Source organism: Gasterosteus aculeatus, chromosome 21 (assembly GCF_964276395.1).
Source record: "Gasterosteus aculeatus chromosome 21, fGasAcu3.hap1.1, whole genome shotgun sequence".
Taxonomy (NCBI): Eukaryota; Metazoa; Chordata; class Actinopteri; order Perciformes; family Gasterosteidae; genus Gasterosteus; species Gasterosteus aculeatus.
The window spans coordinates 19,082,711-19,099,869 of record NC_135708.1 but is presented as its reverse complement, the minus strand read 5'-3'; the positions used below and the strand labels follow the sequence as shown (position 1 = coordinate 19,099,869).

The window sequence follows — 17,159 nt, the reverse complement described above, 5'->3', positions numbered from 1 at the left end:
CAACAATCAGCGCCCCCCCCCCCCCCCCCCCCGCCGACAGGAAGGCCCCAGCAGAACAAAGGCTTTCACTTTTTAAACAATGTCAGAGAGTACAGACAGTTGGCGTAGTTTAACAAATGTGGTTCTTCTCCACGGGGTCCAGCCGTCAGAGGGTCAGGGGTGGGGGGGGGGAGGCAGGGGGTGGAGATCTTAACCACTGCACCGTGTGTGTGTGGGGGGGGGGGGAGCTCAACGGAACGCAGCCCGAAAAAGGTCGAAGGCGCTGCCAGTCAACCGTCCCCTTGCTTCCTTGTCGACAGGTCCAGATGTCCCGCCCCCCCCCCCCTCCCGCACACTCCCGTCCTTATTACATTCTCCACTCCCAGAGATTACAGAGGGGGGGCTGATAGAGGAAACACAAACGGGGGGACAGAGAAATATCCCGTCCCTCTATCTCCTCCCCGTCCTCTGTGTGCACAGCGCTGTGAGCTCCATGTGGGGGGAGGAGGGGGGGTATTGAGACATATCTCCCCCCCCCCTGCCAGATGAAAAGGGGCCTTGTAGTGGTCTGGAGTTATCAAGCGGCTCCTCGTGAGAGAGAGAGAGAGAGACACTCAAACTGCCGTGAGGCGTTAACGGGCGACCTCTCGGCTCGTAACGAGCTATTTGTGGCTCCATCAGGCCGCGGCGGCTTCTGCTGATTTGCTGTTGCTCGCGAGGCCCGGACAAAGTTTGTCCCCGCAGAGGTGACTGCGCTTCTCCTCCTCGGCAGCGCAAGCGAGCGTTACGTTTGCAGATATGAAGCGGCGGCTCGCTCTCTCTCTTCGGGCTTATTATCCATTATTTGTGCAAGCGATTATGCAGGAGATAAAGCTGACAGGTTGAAATCTCTCTTTTCCGTCCCCGCGGCTTTGAGTGGCAGCATTTGCATCTTCGATATTTTGTTGAAGCTGAAGTCGTGCTCGCGACGTGGAGAAAAGAAAAAAAAAAAAGGGCAAATATTTGTCAGATCCTGTATGAAAGATTTGTTTAAGCAATCTGTAATGCTTCAATACCTCGGATTAGCTATTCCACCTCTTTCCGTCTCTCCTGATACGAACCCAAACACGCCGTGGAGATAACGCTCTCCTCTCCCCAGGTGTTACTACATCTCAGTAATATATACAATAATAAAGTGGAGGCAAACAGCACCTTCCCGAACCCCTCAGAAGGCAGCCAGCGCCATAAACAGCGGCGCCCGTGTCCCTGCTCGCCTCAGTGCAAGAGACACGTCGCACAGCGTCGAGATGAGACGTGGTTACATGGAGGCATTTTAGTGACACAGAAGTGTTGATTGGCGTCCCCGGGGGTCCATGTGGCTTTCTCCTGCAAAAAGAGAGCGAACACACACTTGTTCGCCCAATTTGGCGAGGAGGCAGCACGTTCCTGAAATGCATTTCCTGGACGGTGAATTTCAATGAGGGCCCTTCGTTACAGGCGGATCTGCGCGCAAAAAAGGCGACGTAATTGCAACATTAGCTCCGTCTGAAGTGGAAGCAAATCAGTGCTATTTACACCGAAGTGAACATTCAGCTGTAAAAGCATCACTTCGAATATTGACAGATGTTTTGTTTGTAGTTTCAGGAGATAAAATAAGTTCACATTTACTAGAACTCAGGCTAAAGTTTTCTTTGGGTGGGAAACACATGATTTGTATTAGTTTGACTGCTTTTTGTTCATTTTGCAGCTAAATGCAAACTTTGTATGAAATCTCCATTGCAAAAGCTGTTAAACCGGAGTATTTAGCTCATGAAAGCCAACAGACATTGACAGAAATACACATTTGCATTTTATACTTAAAAATGCATCAACGGGAAGTTCATTATGCTCCAACTACTAACGTTTATCTAAGTTTGTGTTCAGTGACATGAACTACTTTGCTGAGAGGGTTTTTCATTTTTTGCCCCAGAACGTCTCCAGAACGGTTGTTGTGTTGCAGAAAGTGGCGCGTGGCCTGTACGTACACCAACAAACAAGAAGAAAAACGGACTCATGTCAACACCAAACCTTAATTACACGGCGGACGTCTGATTTGGACATTTTTGTTCAAAAGTTACGGCCTGTGTTTTTTTACTTTTTAATATTATCTGTTGAACGTGTCAAACAAATTGGCCTCACGGTGAACAATTCGAACACAATAACACGGAGCGTTTGCAAGATGTTGTCATGGCGATTATGAGACTAATAAACTTACGAGTTCTTCTCGACCTCTGCTTATCTACATGCAGCCAGCTGCGCATGCAATAACCAGTGCCTTGTTTCAGAAGGCAACGAATAAACGCTTTCTAGTCCTTTTTATTCCAATTGCTTTTTGGGAGAAGCAATAAACCGGGCAAAAAAAAAACAGCAGTCACTGTAAGGACAGAAGCAATTGGACGTGTTTCGGACTTTAAAGAGATTAAAACATGAGTATAGTGAATTAATAGATATTTGATGGAGTAAACTTTCCATAAGTCTGGGCTGAGACTGGGAAGCCAAGAGCATCGATGCATCTCACTGCAGCCAACATGGTCGCTGTGCACGGCCTTGACTTTGAAACACGACCTCAGGTTAGTGTTTCATTTAAAATATCCTTCAACTCCTCCGAATACATCTGAAATTCCTGCAAAAATAGACTTTCAATCAGTTCCCAACTGCACGTCAACGGAATGTGTTTTTAAATCAGAAATTTTATTTCATGAAAGTATAAACAAGTGCAACTTTAATCAAGAAAAATAAGAACTTGGAAGAATTTGCTACTTCCTTCCATTTCCAGATTACAGGTTTTCTGTAACCTACTCGGGTTCTGTTGAACATTCGCTGCCATCAACACATCTAATATTCCACACATCCAGGCATTTTTTACTTTTCCTCCTAATTACTTTCCTCTAAACTTTTCTGGCAATTATCTTTTTCTTCTCGCCACCTCAAGCGTGCACACACACACACACACACACACACACACACACACACACACAGACACACACACAGACACACTCAAAGTTCTCGAGGCAAGCTTTGATCACCACTACATTAGCTTTACATTAGCAACAATCATTAGGCGGACATCATCCCCACGACCAATTTGCCTTGGGAAAATAGCAGCGCCCACAGAGGACCAATGAGCCCCACCAAACTGGATTAGGCCTCAAAGTGATGCATGCTTCCTCGCGGCCGGGGCTCTGGAGACGAACGGCTGGTTGCTCCTGGTTGAAAGATCCCTCGAAGCGGAAGTGGACTCGTTTTCCAGAAGTCTCTTTGAGGAGGTTTGCTCCGGCAGAGAGGAATGTGTCACAGGGTGAATGGGTAATGAGCTGCAGGCTGTGGGGAGGGGGGTCCCAGGCGGGATTTCTTTTAAATGCTGCACATGTGAAGCTTCGAAGTTGGAGATGGTGCATCACACCGTTTGAAGTTAAACTTGTTTGGACGCTGAGATTCTTCAACGAAGAACCTGACAAATCTCAAATCACAAATCCACAACGGCTGTGGACAAGAATAACAGATAAAACAAAAGTACGAAAAAAGGGATGATAGTGTATAAAAAAAAAAAACATCCTTAATGTGCAATGACACCTTGTTAAAGCCGATAAAAAGAAAAACCTCCCTGACTTTAAGAAGAGAGAAGCCTCCTCATCACATCTTTACGAGGGCTTACAGGCTGCCATTTCCTGGCTGGGGGTAACTTTCAGGGAGCAGATGGGAGTGAACTTTAAACTCAGCGGGGGGGGGGGGGAGCAGCAACGTCCGGCTGACGGGGGAGGAGGGGCGGGGTTGGGGGGGATGGCCTGCCAGGTGTTTGATTAAGAGTCACGTTGACCTTTCTGAGGCCCCGGGGGGGGGGGGGGTCTCACCTGCCAGTCGTAGCCTTCTCATTACGCATCTATCAATACACACGCACGGAGCTTTTTCCTCGCTCCTTCACCACGGGGGTCGGGGAGGGTGGGGGGGGGGGGGGGGGGATTTAAATGCCACGGGTTTGTGGGAGACAGGTACGCGTTGAGGGAGAGGAGTCTGAAGGGTAAATGTAGAGTAGTGGAAGGCGTTTCACGGGGGAAAGGCGATGATGCAGAGTGACTAAAGCTACAGTGCCTGTGAAGTACATTAGAATTAGAATGTAGTATCTAACTACAACACAGATGAGTCAACCAGAAGCGCAAACGACTGTGGTACCGTGATCAACAAACGGGGCCACGGCACCGATCACTCCGCCTGACGTGGTAATTGACGGCCGGGGAGCGGCCGAGGCGAGTCGATGGGCCGTGATGGATTGGAGGCGTGCGGTGTTATTGGGTGTGCGCCTCTACTGTTCCTGACAGATTGGCGATGTCAGACTCCAGGTATTTTGCTCACAGTCGATACACACTAGACAAAAAAAAAAAAAAAACGCCGGGTCCAGCTCCGCTTAATCACGGCTGTCCCCATGTCCGCGTCGGAAACGGCAAAACTACCACCACTGTTTCGTTCGGTGAACGCGGTGAAGCTTTGAGCGGTTTTAGAGCAGGATACATCGCCCTCAGGAGACGACGAAGACCAAACGGGGATGAAGATCGAGTGAATATTAAGACTTCGTGTTACAACTGTCGCAACCAAAAGGTCTGCGTTGCGTAACCCTACTGCGTGTGTTTGGAGACACACTCACGCGGGCCGCGCCGTGCCGTGCCGCCGGCGTGGATACCTGCCGGTGTGCATCTGCCCAAGCATCCATTGATTCAGCTTCACCGACCCCGCGGCAGCGTGCTCGCTGACGGCACATCGGACCGCCACAGGCAATTCAGTTAAAGATATTGATTACGATCAAAAATAAAAAGTTATTTGGTTGCATTGAGGAGGCCTTTCCCCTCGTCTCCTCCCCCGGTTATCCTCAGTCTCAAAGGAGCCACTCCACTGTCCCCCTTGGAAGTAGGGTGAATCTTTTTTGTTTTCTGTTGAAGAAATCCAACTATAATTTTCCCGAGTGTTTCATCTATTGTGGAGAGAAAATTGCCGTCCGTGAGGCATTCAAGAGGCCTGCAATTAATTCAAATGAATCCCGAACTTCCACATCATAATTGATTAAATATCAAGGACACACGAGGAGTGGGTGCACAGAGGTTAATTTAGCGTCTCCCGGCGCACTGTGAGGTAATATTTCCTCTAACGTTTAGGGAATACACAACATTCCCTGTACAACAGGTGCTTTTTCATTTTCTGTCTGGCTGGCTTTAATGATCTCATTAGACAGCCCATCTAACCGGGGAAGTGCTCATGGCACCTCTTCCACACAACAGGGAGCACAACAACAGCTCGGAGCGCCGAGGCCGGGCATCTGTCTGATGTCACAGCCGCAACAGAAGCTTCTCGCTTGCAAGACGGACGCGACTCTGAGAGCGTTCCAGAAAATGGAAAAGGGCTAATTAAATTCCCCGCGTAGGGCCGTGCACAAAGCCCTCCCTGAGAGACAAGAGTTGTACATCATTACCCAGAATTCCAGCCGGCAGTTCCCCCAACTTCCTCTGCCAGGAAACAAACGGCAGATTAATCACGGAGCGCTCGGCGGCAAACGGGGCGGCCGGAGAAACGTTCCTGAGGGCCGATCGCCGGGTCTTTGCAACCAGCGGCAGCCGATCCAACACCTCATCACTGCAATAGAACCTCTGCGGCAGCCACGAGTCATATTTGTGCATTAAGTAGAAGAACAGAACGACCATTTGCAAGTGCCGGACGGCGGTCAGACGGGTTAACAAAAGTTTTATATTGGGGCTTTCAGTGGGTCTCAAGTGTCCATCAAGGACAAAAGTGTTAAACAGTCTTTAAAAAATAACTTTGACGTCATCCTCTGTTGCGCAAAATGGATCTTCAGCTATTCAATGATGAGGAATTAATCAATAATTGATTTGACTCAAATATTTGCTGCTTTTCTCTCTTCATATCTTTAAAAGACTATATTCAAGTCTGTTGGGGGAAAAAAAGGACAGAGATTTCATTGCTTTGCAGAAAAGGAAGAAACCATAACTTACATAATCAATCCCCAAATAAAAGACCCTTTTGGCATATTTCAATGTGATTTTTCACTCCTGCTCTCGCTCGGCGGTTCTGCTGCCGTTATAGATTCTCTTCTCGAGTCAGAGTGTGAAAGATGTTCACGTGCCTCGGCTGACAGAATGCGGCTAATCTTTGCAGAATTGTCTTCCTCAGCTTTAGTTTTAAATAGGTTCCCAAAATGCCTCATCATGTTCGACACTGTGGTCCAATTTGAAAGTCCAAAAATTGACATAGGACCTTCTCCTCTCCCGCCCACCCACCACCCCCGGGTCTGTCGGTCTCGCTCGTTCTAGTCATGTTCACCCCGTTTCTCAGACTATCGCTGCATCCAAACACACACACACCGGTCAGCGTCCCGTCGTAGCGTATCCCAACGTCGGCCCGCTCGTTCTGCGCGCGCGGCCCGCCTGTGAAATGTGATTACACTCAAACGCCACGAGTAAGTGGGGCAAGCCGGCTTATCGTGTCAGGGTCCTGACGAGAGCTACTGAGGGAAATCATCACTAATGCCGAGCAGCAACAGGCGGTTCTCCCACGATGGGGGGGGGGGCCTCCATCTTTTGTCTTCCATCGGCATCGTCGGTTGAGAAGAGATACAGGAGCTTTGTTTATGACGTGGAAACAAAGGGCTCTACGGGGCTCAAGGGTTCACGCCAATTACACGAGCGTCCACTGGTCCAGACCTCCCCTCGGGAAGAAACCACACCGGCCCAAATAGCCCTGGACATCAGCTGACTCGGCACGTTTTTTAAGCCGCAGCACCTTTCATTGAACAATCCAGGCCTCAAATGCTGAAGCGCCACACTCAGGATTCCTGATGTTTTTCCCTTCACTTCAAAAGTGCTCCTTAAGCACTTTCCAAAGAATAACACTGGCTTTGGGGTTGATTTTTCTCTCCAGCAGGCAGTTTTAAGTTATTTCAGAGCAGTATCAGAAAATCGACTTGTAGATTTCTCTTTGGGACGGGTAATGCACCACGCCGAATGTTTCCCCACCTTTATTTTTTTTTTATCAAGGTGATGCAGCAATTTAGTCTGAGAGGGAAAAGTTGCAGTCTTTCTGCAGAATATAGAATAAACTCTGGTATTTGCTTTAGGCTCATTATGATTCCCATTTAAGTCATTGCATCATTTATGTTCAACATTTTAATTTACATTTTGAGATTAAAAAAAAAAAACACTTACAGGGAAACATTTGTCAAATCCAGCAATAAAACCCTTTCACTGTAGCATGAAAAGCTGATACTTTGCCAACTCGTTGCACATTAGAATGATTTTAAACATGCTGTGAAATATTGTAAATAAATCTAAACCTAAAGAAAGACTACTTTTCTTTTGTCTTTACCAAAATGATCCATCGTTGTCGGACCACAAGGGGAGGAGAAATTGTGGGCTGGCATTGGAAGGATAATTGATTCTCACACTGCAGCACATTCTTTGGGGAGAATAGAAAATACCTCAAATCCTATGGTGTCCTCAGGAAAACAGTTTCTACTGTAAAGTGTACATGGAACCATGTAAAACAATGTCATATTCCTTCATGCCTTTCTATATTAGAACCATGGCTTTTACCTGGAATCACCATTCCGCCCACCACATACCAATACCACATTGCGCCCACCGGTACAATCTCAGTTTCACTATAACGAACGACCACATGGAAGAACAGAGGAGGGAGGGAACCAACAACAGCCAATTACTGCATCTCAATACAAAAGAGGATCTTTGCAGCGAGCAGACCTTGACGAGCACGAGTCCTCAATCTCAAGCATGCAAACAGCGTGAGGCAGGACGGGGACGAGATATTCGGCCCCCGTGCACTCGTTATTTCCCTGCAGCACTCGCCGTGGTGCGGCCCGTGCTGAGTGTTGATTGATGGCTCAGGGCCGGGGCGGGCGGGGAGGCCACAGACAAGACACGACAGATACCGTGCGCGCAGCGAGGGGGGGGACGAGGGCCTCGGAACGTCTCAAGGACTTTACGTGGGACATCTTCATGCACGAGGCGGCAAAAACATGACGCGGCGCCCACAGCGGGACGCCGGCGCAGCAGGTCTGGAAATGAAATGATCTCTGTGTGACTGAAAGGAACGGAGCGATGATAAAAGTAAGTGCACTTACCGATATGGATTTGATTGCTAGTAACAGTGTTTTTTTTAACTGATCTTCAGGCTCTCCGACTGGCTGCGTTTTCGTGGCAGAATAATGCAATTACTCATGTTTTTCTCTGGCAGGATATTAAAATAACCTGAACGGACGATCAAAATCAGACCTGGAACTCTCAGCGAAATGGATTCACGTTACTACCAGTAAACGTGGTCCTTAAATGACTCACGCCGATCAGCCGCCCCAATCACAGTCATCTCAGGGTCTGTTTTTAAACTCTTTGTCGCGCCAACAGGTGAATAGTGAGAAGTCACACAAGTACAGAAATAAAAACACAACCAACTACCCACGTCGCACCGTTCCAAGCGGGATGCTGATGAATGGAGCCATCTTCCAGCCTTCGCCCGGCTGCTCGGCAAACAAACGTAGCCAAAAGGGGAAACACTCAGCGTGATGGATTCCAGTGAGCCTAATGAAACGCTGCCGTTGTGAGCCGGCACCGCTGGAACACCGTGGCCCGCATAAAGGTCACTATAAATCATGTCGCTCAGTGCCAGACGCCCACGTCTCAGATTGCGCGAAACCCTGACCCCAATCAAGCAAATAAATACCCCGCAACATCCACAGGGAGGAATTTCTGAATAATAACGCTCGCTTTAAAAGTAAGGCTCGGTGCTGAAAGCAGTTATTGGTCTAAATATTGGGATGATTGTGGATAATTGTTGGTTTTGTTAGATTTTGATGTTTTTCAGTGAGCAAAACAAAGACCAATGGAACCGTTTGGACTGTTAACAAAATCCGTTTCGCTACTTCCTGACAGATTTAAAGATAGCGATGGAGGCATTAATGAGACAAACGTTCTGAAGACTATTTGGTAATGAAAACAAAAATGACTCGCAACGCTTTTCTTCTCCGCCTAAGTGCTCTCACTAAGTGTCCTACCACAGAAACCTCAAGGCCTCAGATTGCAGCACCAACAATGTCTTTGAAGAGCTTTGATGGAAACGCTGACGCGTTCCCTCCGTACAAGGCAGCGCTAACACGGCCGGGCGCTGCGGGCGTCACGCGGCGGCCGATGAAGCAGAGCGCGGGCGGAGGTTGGACAAGCGGCGCCGTGACTTCAGCTCTGCTGCACGCGGTTTGAGACGACCGGGGCGTGAGAACAAGCGGCGCGAGCTATTGACGTAACACCTACGAGTTGGCCCGCGGCCACGGAGTCGGTATCGAAAAGGCATTAGCGGTGTAGTGGCGCGCTGAATCATGCAGCGCGGCCCCCCCCCCCCCCCCATTAATATGCAGCCATGAGCCTGGAGCCTGGAACACACCAGACAGATGTTTGAGGAGCGAAACAGAAGCAACTTAGCACTCCACTTAACACACGTCGTCGACCCCTTCTTAAAAACCGAGAAAGAGCAGATTGGAGAAAAACAACAAACACATTATGAAGCAGTTTTTGCTTCAGCCAAAAACCACGGTAAGAAACGTCCGTTTGAGTCTTTTAAAAAGCCTCTTTTTCCCAGGATAAACTCTCTCACTCCATAATGTATGTTCTCCTCCGCTGTTTTCAGCCCAGAGAAGCAGATGCTGAGCCCTTTCTGGGCGCTTTGGCCAGAAGCTCACACGTCTGCTGCAGACATCTAGCGTTCTTAATCCCCAGACGCTCTGCTGCAAGCGGGAAGACAATAGCGCTCCGTGGCAACGTCTTTGCAGCCATTAAGCACCCGAGTGCTGACTGACAGCGATGTCCGGCCAAGGACGCAACACCGGCATCCATTTTCAAGTGTTTGACAGAACACGCGACGGGGGACGATACTGTCCGACCGCCGTGCAAGGCGGTCATGAATCAGTCCTCGTTATTGAGCGAGCATCCCACTGAGTTAGACGGCGCCTCGTGAGTGCCGCCTTTGCAATCACTGGGCGCAATAAAACCCGCCGCGCTGCTCTGGGGTCACGTACGTTCCGTATGGCTACCTGCTGGATTCCCGCCCGCGGGGCGATTGATTCCACAGCTGATTGCGTCAATAAATCAAAACAATTAATTTAGGGGATGTAGCTATGTGCAAACATCAATAGGGCAATAAAAGCAAGCAATCAATGGCCAATTGGGTTACATTTGGAATGGTTGCTTCTTTCCATCTGGAGGGAACGGAACCGATGAGGCCTGGTTCTGTTCGGGTATAAACATGTGTAGAGAAGTGAAAAGAGTGTGGCAGCAGGCTGATATCAGAGATGAAGCCAGCATGGGAATATCTTACAGCAGGGAGCTCAAAACAAGGGAAGCTTGTCTGGTTTATTAAAAAGGGGTAGATTGAATTATTTGGGGGTTCTGTTTTGGGGAAATGTGGCCTTTTGCTTTCTTGCCGGTTTCAAGTTGAATCCACATTAATATCAACGCATTTGATGGAAAGTTAATGTGAATTGATTTACTGTAAAATGAATTATGGTTTGTTCAATGCGAACAACGATGAACATATTTCATCCTCTTTGATAACTAGCATATTGCATAACGTCAATATGGCGCAAACTAAAGTAACTGAGGCGTCAATAGTCTTGAGAGCGATGCGGTTTCCCAAAATGAAATAGAAAATTACCTTTCCAGATCTACTGTATGTGTTTAAAGAAACAAAATATCCAGGAATAGATATTAAGAAAAAAAAGAAAGCCAAGGACACAATTAAAGTCGTGTCAAGTTATGAGTTAAGATTTATTTATTAATTAATTAATTAATTAATTAGTTTGCTGGTCTGTTTGCTGGATTAAAAAGGATCAAAAGTGTCCGAAAAGAGACGACGTGTCGAGAGCGTCCTTCGCCGGTAAGGATGAAAACAACCCTTTGAAAACACAGCACCGGGGGTCTGATCTCCGGGGGGGGGGGCGCCGAGGACTCCGAGCCGGGTGCATCCCTCAATAACATGACAGTAAACACAGTTTACATGTGAGGTAGCGTCACTTCTCTCGGCATGTACGAGGTCGGAATGACCCTATGCATCTGCAAAGTTACCTCACCTTTAGCTGGGGGGGGGGGGGGGGGGGGGGGGAGATCCAATGAAAAAAAAGACTGAACCGAGGCGCTGGTAAACATGAGGATTAAACAAACAGCCGTGTTTACTCCACTTTTCATTACGCTTTTCATTATGTCGGGATAAAAGAGATGAGCACAAAATATGGATAAGAAGAGCAAAAAGACGACCGTCTTCAGCAGAGGAACCACTTAGAAAAAGCCCGTCTCCACACAGCCCACATCGTCCAAAACGGCCTCCAGTGTTTGCAGAGCTTATTCAGCTGCATATGAGTGGTGGTGGTGGGATGGGGGGGGGGGGGGGGGGGAATTGACTTAACTGCCCAGGGAGAAAGTTGATCAGACAAATCAGCGAGTCGGTCATGTGAAGATACAATCAGCAGAAACCGTGAACTCTGAAGTCACGTAGAGAGCTTTTCCCAGTCATGACACCCGTTTGGTATTCACTCCACTCACACGCCTCCACAGCCTGCAGCTCCCTGCAGGAGGACAACCGGGGTGTAATATCTCCTGCACCGCGCAGCTTCAGATGCAGGGAAATATTAATGGGACCCTCCTTGGGCTAAAAGGTTACTTCTGCCCCCCCCCCCAAAAAAAAGCCCCGATGCTCCGTTATTACAAAAAAAAAAAAAAAACTTTCCAACTCCCCGCGGTTCGGATTCCGCCAGCTCGGCTCTACTTGCATGCAGGGGAGGACACGTAGCCCCCCCCCCAACCCAAACAACCCCCCACAAGAAAGGGCGAGGACCACCAGCCCCCTCGGTGGGACCAGTGAGTAAGACGCCGAATGGAGACGCGAGATCCGCCGTTTCGTTCCACGCTGCGCTCGTGCGTCGCCGCGCGGAACGCGAGAACGGAACCAAAATCCTCCCGTCGGCGTCACGCGGAATGTAGGCACGCGAAAAGGAAACGGGGAGAGGGTTGAGCTTACCATCATGTTGCCCTGCATCTTTGCAGTCTCTATGAGACTCTTCTCCTTCATGCTGCCGTCCGCTGCGGGAGGATCGAGGATGTGCACACTTCTGGAGACGGATCCCACCCAGACCCCCCCCCCCCCCCGAGGCAGTGAGCCGGTTCATGAGTGGGTGGGCTCACAACCGAGAGGATTGATTAGGGAAAACAACGTGCCCCCCCCCCCCCCCCCCCCTCTCTGTAGAAAATGTGGAGTCCTCCTTCCTTGAATACAAAAACAGTAACGCGGGAGGGGGGGGGTAGATAAGTTCGGGTGGATTCCCTCGGAGGGAGATGCGCATTGGCTCATATTGGTGTTTCAATCAGAGGGAATGTGATTCTGAGATATGTGTGTGTGTGTGTGTGGGGGGGGGGGGGGGGGGGGGGGGCTTATAAAAGGTGGACTCCTGTGACCTTAAAGCTCGATTTCTGCAGACATACACAATCGAACTTTTCCCAACGTGCAACATGCAGTCTGAGGTTTGTGTGACCTACACGGAGGATAAAGCAAGAAAGTGTATGTTTTTGTCCTGTAGCATTCTTCATCTTCATCATTCTTCATCGTGTCACTTACCTATTACCATGGTAACCAGTCTCAGGTTTACTGAGGACGGACAAACAATGAGGATTAACTTCGCAGGACAACAACTCCTGCGCTTTGACACGGTGGCATTGATTTTTTCCCCCCATAATTTGTAATGTCCTCTTCTCCATCTCAATTACAGTTAAAGTTCATTAAGTCCCAAATAAAAGCTTATTGATTCCCCTTATTGCCGTCAATAAGTAATCCCGAAAGAGACGTATGAATAAAAACTAATTACTTAGCCAACTGTTGATGTTCGAGCCTTATACAGCCTGCAATATTTACTACTACAATATTTTTTACCTGTAATATTGCTTTCACTACGTACTATTTTTAGTTTAAAGAGTATAAGCCATCTGTATCACCCGCTTTCAAGATGAAGGCTGCCTTGGTTCTTTCTCTCTCTGAAGCTTTGTAAATCCATATCGGTCCGAAAGCATATCTTCAGACCCTCAGAGCGCACTGTACCGCACAAAAAGAATGAATAAACCTGTCCACTGATGATGCCGAGAGTCCTAAACTCACAGCCGCCAACTGCGGAGTGCAAACAGCGTGTCTCGCATGAATCTCATTTAAAAAGTGCCTGGTATTAATTACTGTGAATAAGGCTGTCAAAACAACCTAATGGGGCCTTTGGGCTCCCCCGGCTCCAGCTGGACTGCTGACAAAGGGAGAACACAGCAGTTGCACAGGTAGCAGGTAGCTGGCTGTGCTCCTGCATCACTGAGGCGCTGATGTATTCGTGGAGTTCATCTGTCAGACATCCTCCACCACACGGCTTACCCAACTTGCAGCATATAACTATACAGTAATGCCGCGTTTGATCACTCAGGGTTCGCGCACGTGCAGCGCTGAATTCGCCATGTTGTGTACTCGCAGAATTCATCACACGCAGGTGTGGCGGCCAAGGGCATCTGCAGCAACAATGTTGGTCGCAGCAGGCGGCTGCCGTCTCGGGTGTGAAGGCTCTCAGGGTAAAAACGGCGAGCCGGGGTCGGGCTGGTGGTGCTGCCGCGCCGCAAAAGAAACAAATTAAAAAAACAGGCAGTGGACTGTTGCTGAGCAGACAGCAGCCAAAGCGACACGCCGCTGCACGGGGAGAGAGAGCGCGTGCTGGCGTGTGGACAGATGCTGCCCGACTCCCAAGCGCGGAGTCACGCGGGCCCGAGCGCGGACAATGACACTTATCGCGACGCGCAGACGCTCGGCAGAAACCAGAAGTGAGTCAACGCGGAAATAAATGAGCATAATTCTAAAATGTTGTTGTAGAGAAAGTCTTTGGTTATGACAAACCAACTGTGGTGTAACGATCAGTGGTCTCTGACGGAACACAAAGACTCGAGAAAATGGATTCAAGCTCCCTCTCCGCGTGTTATCGGAGATTATTCCTGCTTTGTTAGCCTGTGGGCGAGTGCCTGGCCAATCATAGCGGCTGAACGAAGCAGGGGGCGGGACTTACTAAGAAAAGTCGGGGGAACTCGCTTCGCGATTGCCGCTTTGCCCAAAAATTCGCGTTCACAGCTGATAAGGCACTTCCTGTTTCCTATAACAGCCAATCAAAATTCTCTTGGGGGAAAAAAAACATCCGAAATGAACTTTATACGAGTTAACAGTTATTAACACAGTAAAGAAGAACATCGAGCAATCACACAAACATCAAACATCAAACGGCACGATTGGCTTGAATCCCCAGAGGAGTCCGGAGAGCAGGCCGCATTCTGGGGACGGCAGTCATCCTGCGCAATAAACTTCAACCCGAGACCTTCACAGTGCAGATCGATGGATTCATTATTAACTTAATTACTTGATACCGTGATATCCTCGGGGCTGCTGTCACCTTTGTCTTTTCGCCGTTTGCCGGAGCGGTGAGGGATTCATTTCGAAGACGACGACGTCGCCGTCAACCTGAAGTTAAAGAGCAGACTACTGTGAAAACTGCCAATAGTGGCCTGCTGACACGGCTGCTCTTTAGCTGGGAGAGAATAGGAAGAAAAGCCGCTCCAGCATCTGCTACACTACAGACTAGTCCTTAAATATGCTAATGTGTGGGTTCAATGGGTTTTTCACTTTAAATGTGGCTCAAGCCGAATCCAAAATCTAGCAGAAAATGAACCCATTACCGAGCACATACACTCCGGCTTATTTGCATCTCAAACATCTTTCTCTGAATTTCTCTCAATACTGATGGGTGCACTTCTCCGCTGGTGGGGGGGCTCCGTAATCTAGATAAGAGGTTTCTGCTGACCTTCCCCGCCCCGGACTGTCAGGACGACAGATCGTTACCGTCTCTAATGAATTCAGGAGCAGGAAAACAGCGGCGCGCGGCGCGCACATTAATCTTGCACGCCGGATGCGGCGGCGGCGGCGGCGTACAGACCTGCAAAGGTCGTGAACTCAACTGGCTAGCACCGTTTGCTTTGAAGATCGCCTGCGTGTTTGCTGGTTTAACGCCTTTTAGCTCACCTTCCACTTCTTAGTTTCGGCTTGCACACTAAACACGGAAAAGCCCCGTGATCTTTTAAAATATGTAGCTCCGCACTGACTTTAACACGGCCTAATAAAATACGACGTGCGATAAATCGACTGCGGTACCTCGGCGGAAGCTGCCAGTGCGAGGCAGAAAAGTTACTGTAATTATTACCCAACTTATGGGGACTTCTGGCTCCCCATCACCTCACGGCGCAGCCGGTAAGCACGTCTGAATATTAATGGGACAGTTGCCCTGAACAGCAGGCGTTTGTCAGGAACTTGGATCAAATTCATCACTTTAACCTACTCTGCCCGCCTCACGGCCGGGTGATGAGTTCCCACAGCACAGCAGCTGGCTTCAGGCTTCACTACTCACACTTGAGCGCCTCTTAAAAAAAAAAAAAAAAAAGGATGGGAGCAGGAGTGTAAAGTACGGGGTAAGCAAAATCAATACACGCAAACAAAAGTCATACATTTTCACCGGTTATTCTTCGCTGTCCCCGAATCGATAATGAAAGCATGATTTGATCTTTCTGGTGGAGTCGTGGTCGGACTGAACCTGGGAGGATGTAGTTGGCTGCGAGGCGTTTGACGTGCTGAAGCAGTGCTGCTCTCGCACACATGAATATGCTAAACAGACGTGGCGCGACATGGGGTCCGTTCTCACACAGCGCATGCAGTTTAACGATGATAACGGGGGCAGAATTATTAACCAAATTAGAAAGGGGGAAGTTCTTTATTTCAGACGCAGGTCATCAGCAGCAGGTTTCCTATTTGCAGCCAGAGACGGCCTATATGGTCGACTGGGATCTTTCCCCTTTTATCTTTTACAACCAAATAAAAGGGGAATCTTAATTTGGTAAATTGCAGTAAGCGTGACGTGGTACTGCCGTGTAGAGTCATGAACCAAACCACCGCTTTGCATTTCTGCGCTTCTGTTTCCGCCGTCATGAAGGTAATGTTATTTATTTATTTTTTTGGGTCGAATGATTAAAGACATTTTCAATTTCGTGCTATGACAAAAAATACAGGAAGTGGTTAGAAGACTCGGGTGTCATTAACCCCCATCACAGCGAACACGCATCCGCCTGATTGCATCCGGCCTTCAAAGCGGTGCCACTTGTTAACGTCACCAGGAACGTTTAGCGCCCGGCGTTCTTTCCAAATATTACTCCAAAATCCACCCAGGGCTTTTGTTGAGGGGAAGCAGGACGAAGACCAGACTGTCCATCGCTACGTTGATCAAATATCTGCCTCCGCTTCACCAACATTTACACGCACCTCCCATTCCACTGTCAACAGACTGTAAAACGAGGCCGATGCACCCAGTGAAGGATCCACCGCGACGGTGAGATCGACTCCGACACCATCTGAAAAGTTCCAACATTAAGTAAATTCTCCCTAATAGATGTTATAAGGGGTCGATTAGTTCCGATGGGAGTAAAAGTGACAGTCGGCGTTCCTGTCGCTCTGAGCAGACCAGTTCTCCTCCTCTTATTGGAATGTATGTGGAAACAGAAGAGCCTGCCAATGAACTCCCATCTAACCGTTGTCACGCATCAATACGCCTTCTCGAATGACTCGTCGTGGAGTGAAATCCGTTTTTACAATTTCACAATGCGTCGGACTACATCTGCTGCTTTAGGGCCGGACATTATCATTTATGAATAGAATTCATTCGCCTGAAGAAGAAAAGAAAAAAAAAGCCACTAATTTCCTGTCATTTAGCGGCACGGCGCCGAGGGTTTGCGCACTACGACGGTGAATGATCCTTCCGTCCCCTTTGTAACTGTTGCTGCTTTGAAACAAGCCGCATTCAGACGTGCCCCCGGAAGAAAGGCGGCCTTTCATTACCAGTCAAAGCCCGCGGAGGCCGGGTGTCTCCTGCGAAACGCCCATTCGAGGAGATTAAGTACAGGAATATGCTTCAGCGTCTGATAACGGGGGGGAGTCATATTACATCCCTCAAGGTGGTTTCTGGGGCAACAGCGCGGCCATCAATCAGGCTGGATGTA

At 48.7% G+C, this 17,159-nt stretch overlaps 1 protein-coding gene across 2 annotated transcripts in view; it reads right to left on the bottom strand.

Annotated features, from left to right (window-relative positions):
* Positions 1 to 17,159, bottom strand: part of dpp6a (dipeptidyl-peptidase 6a) — a 125,425-nt gene that overhangs the window by 98,005 nt on the left and 10,261 nt on the right. Inside the window, exon 1 of one of the 2 annotated variants that reach the window (XM_078096196.1) lies at positions 12,073 to 12,174. The exons of the other annotated variant lie outside the window; for it this stretch is intronic. Coding sequence (XP_077952322.1) covers positions 12,073 to 12,123 — 51 coding nt within the window. The 5' untranslated portion in view covers positions 12,124 to 12,174. Of the gene's footprint in view, positions 1 to 12,072; positions 12,175 to 17,159 lie in introns of those variants that run through there. 2 annotated transcript variants of the gene reach the window in all.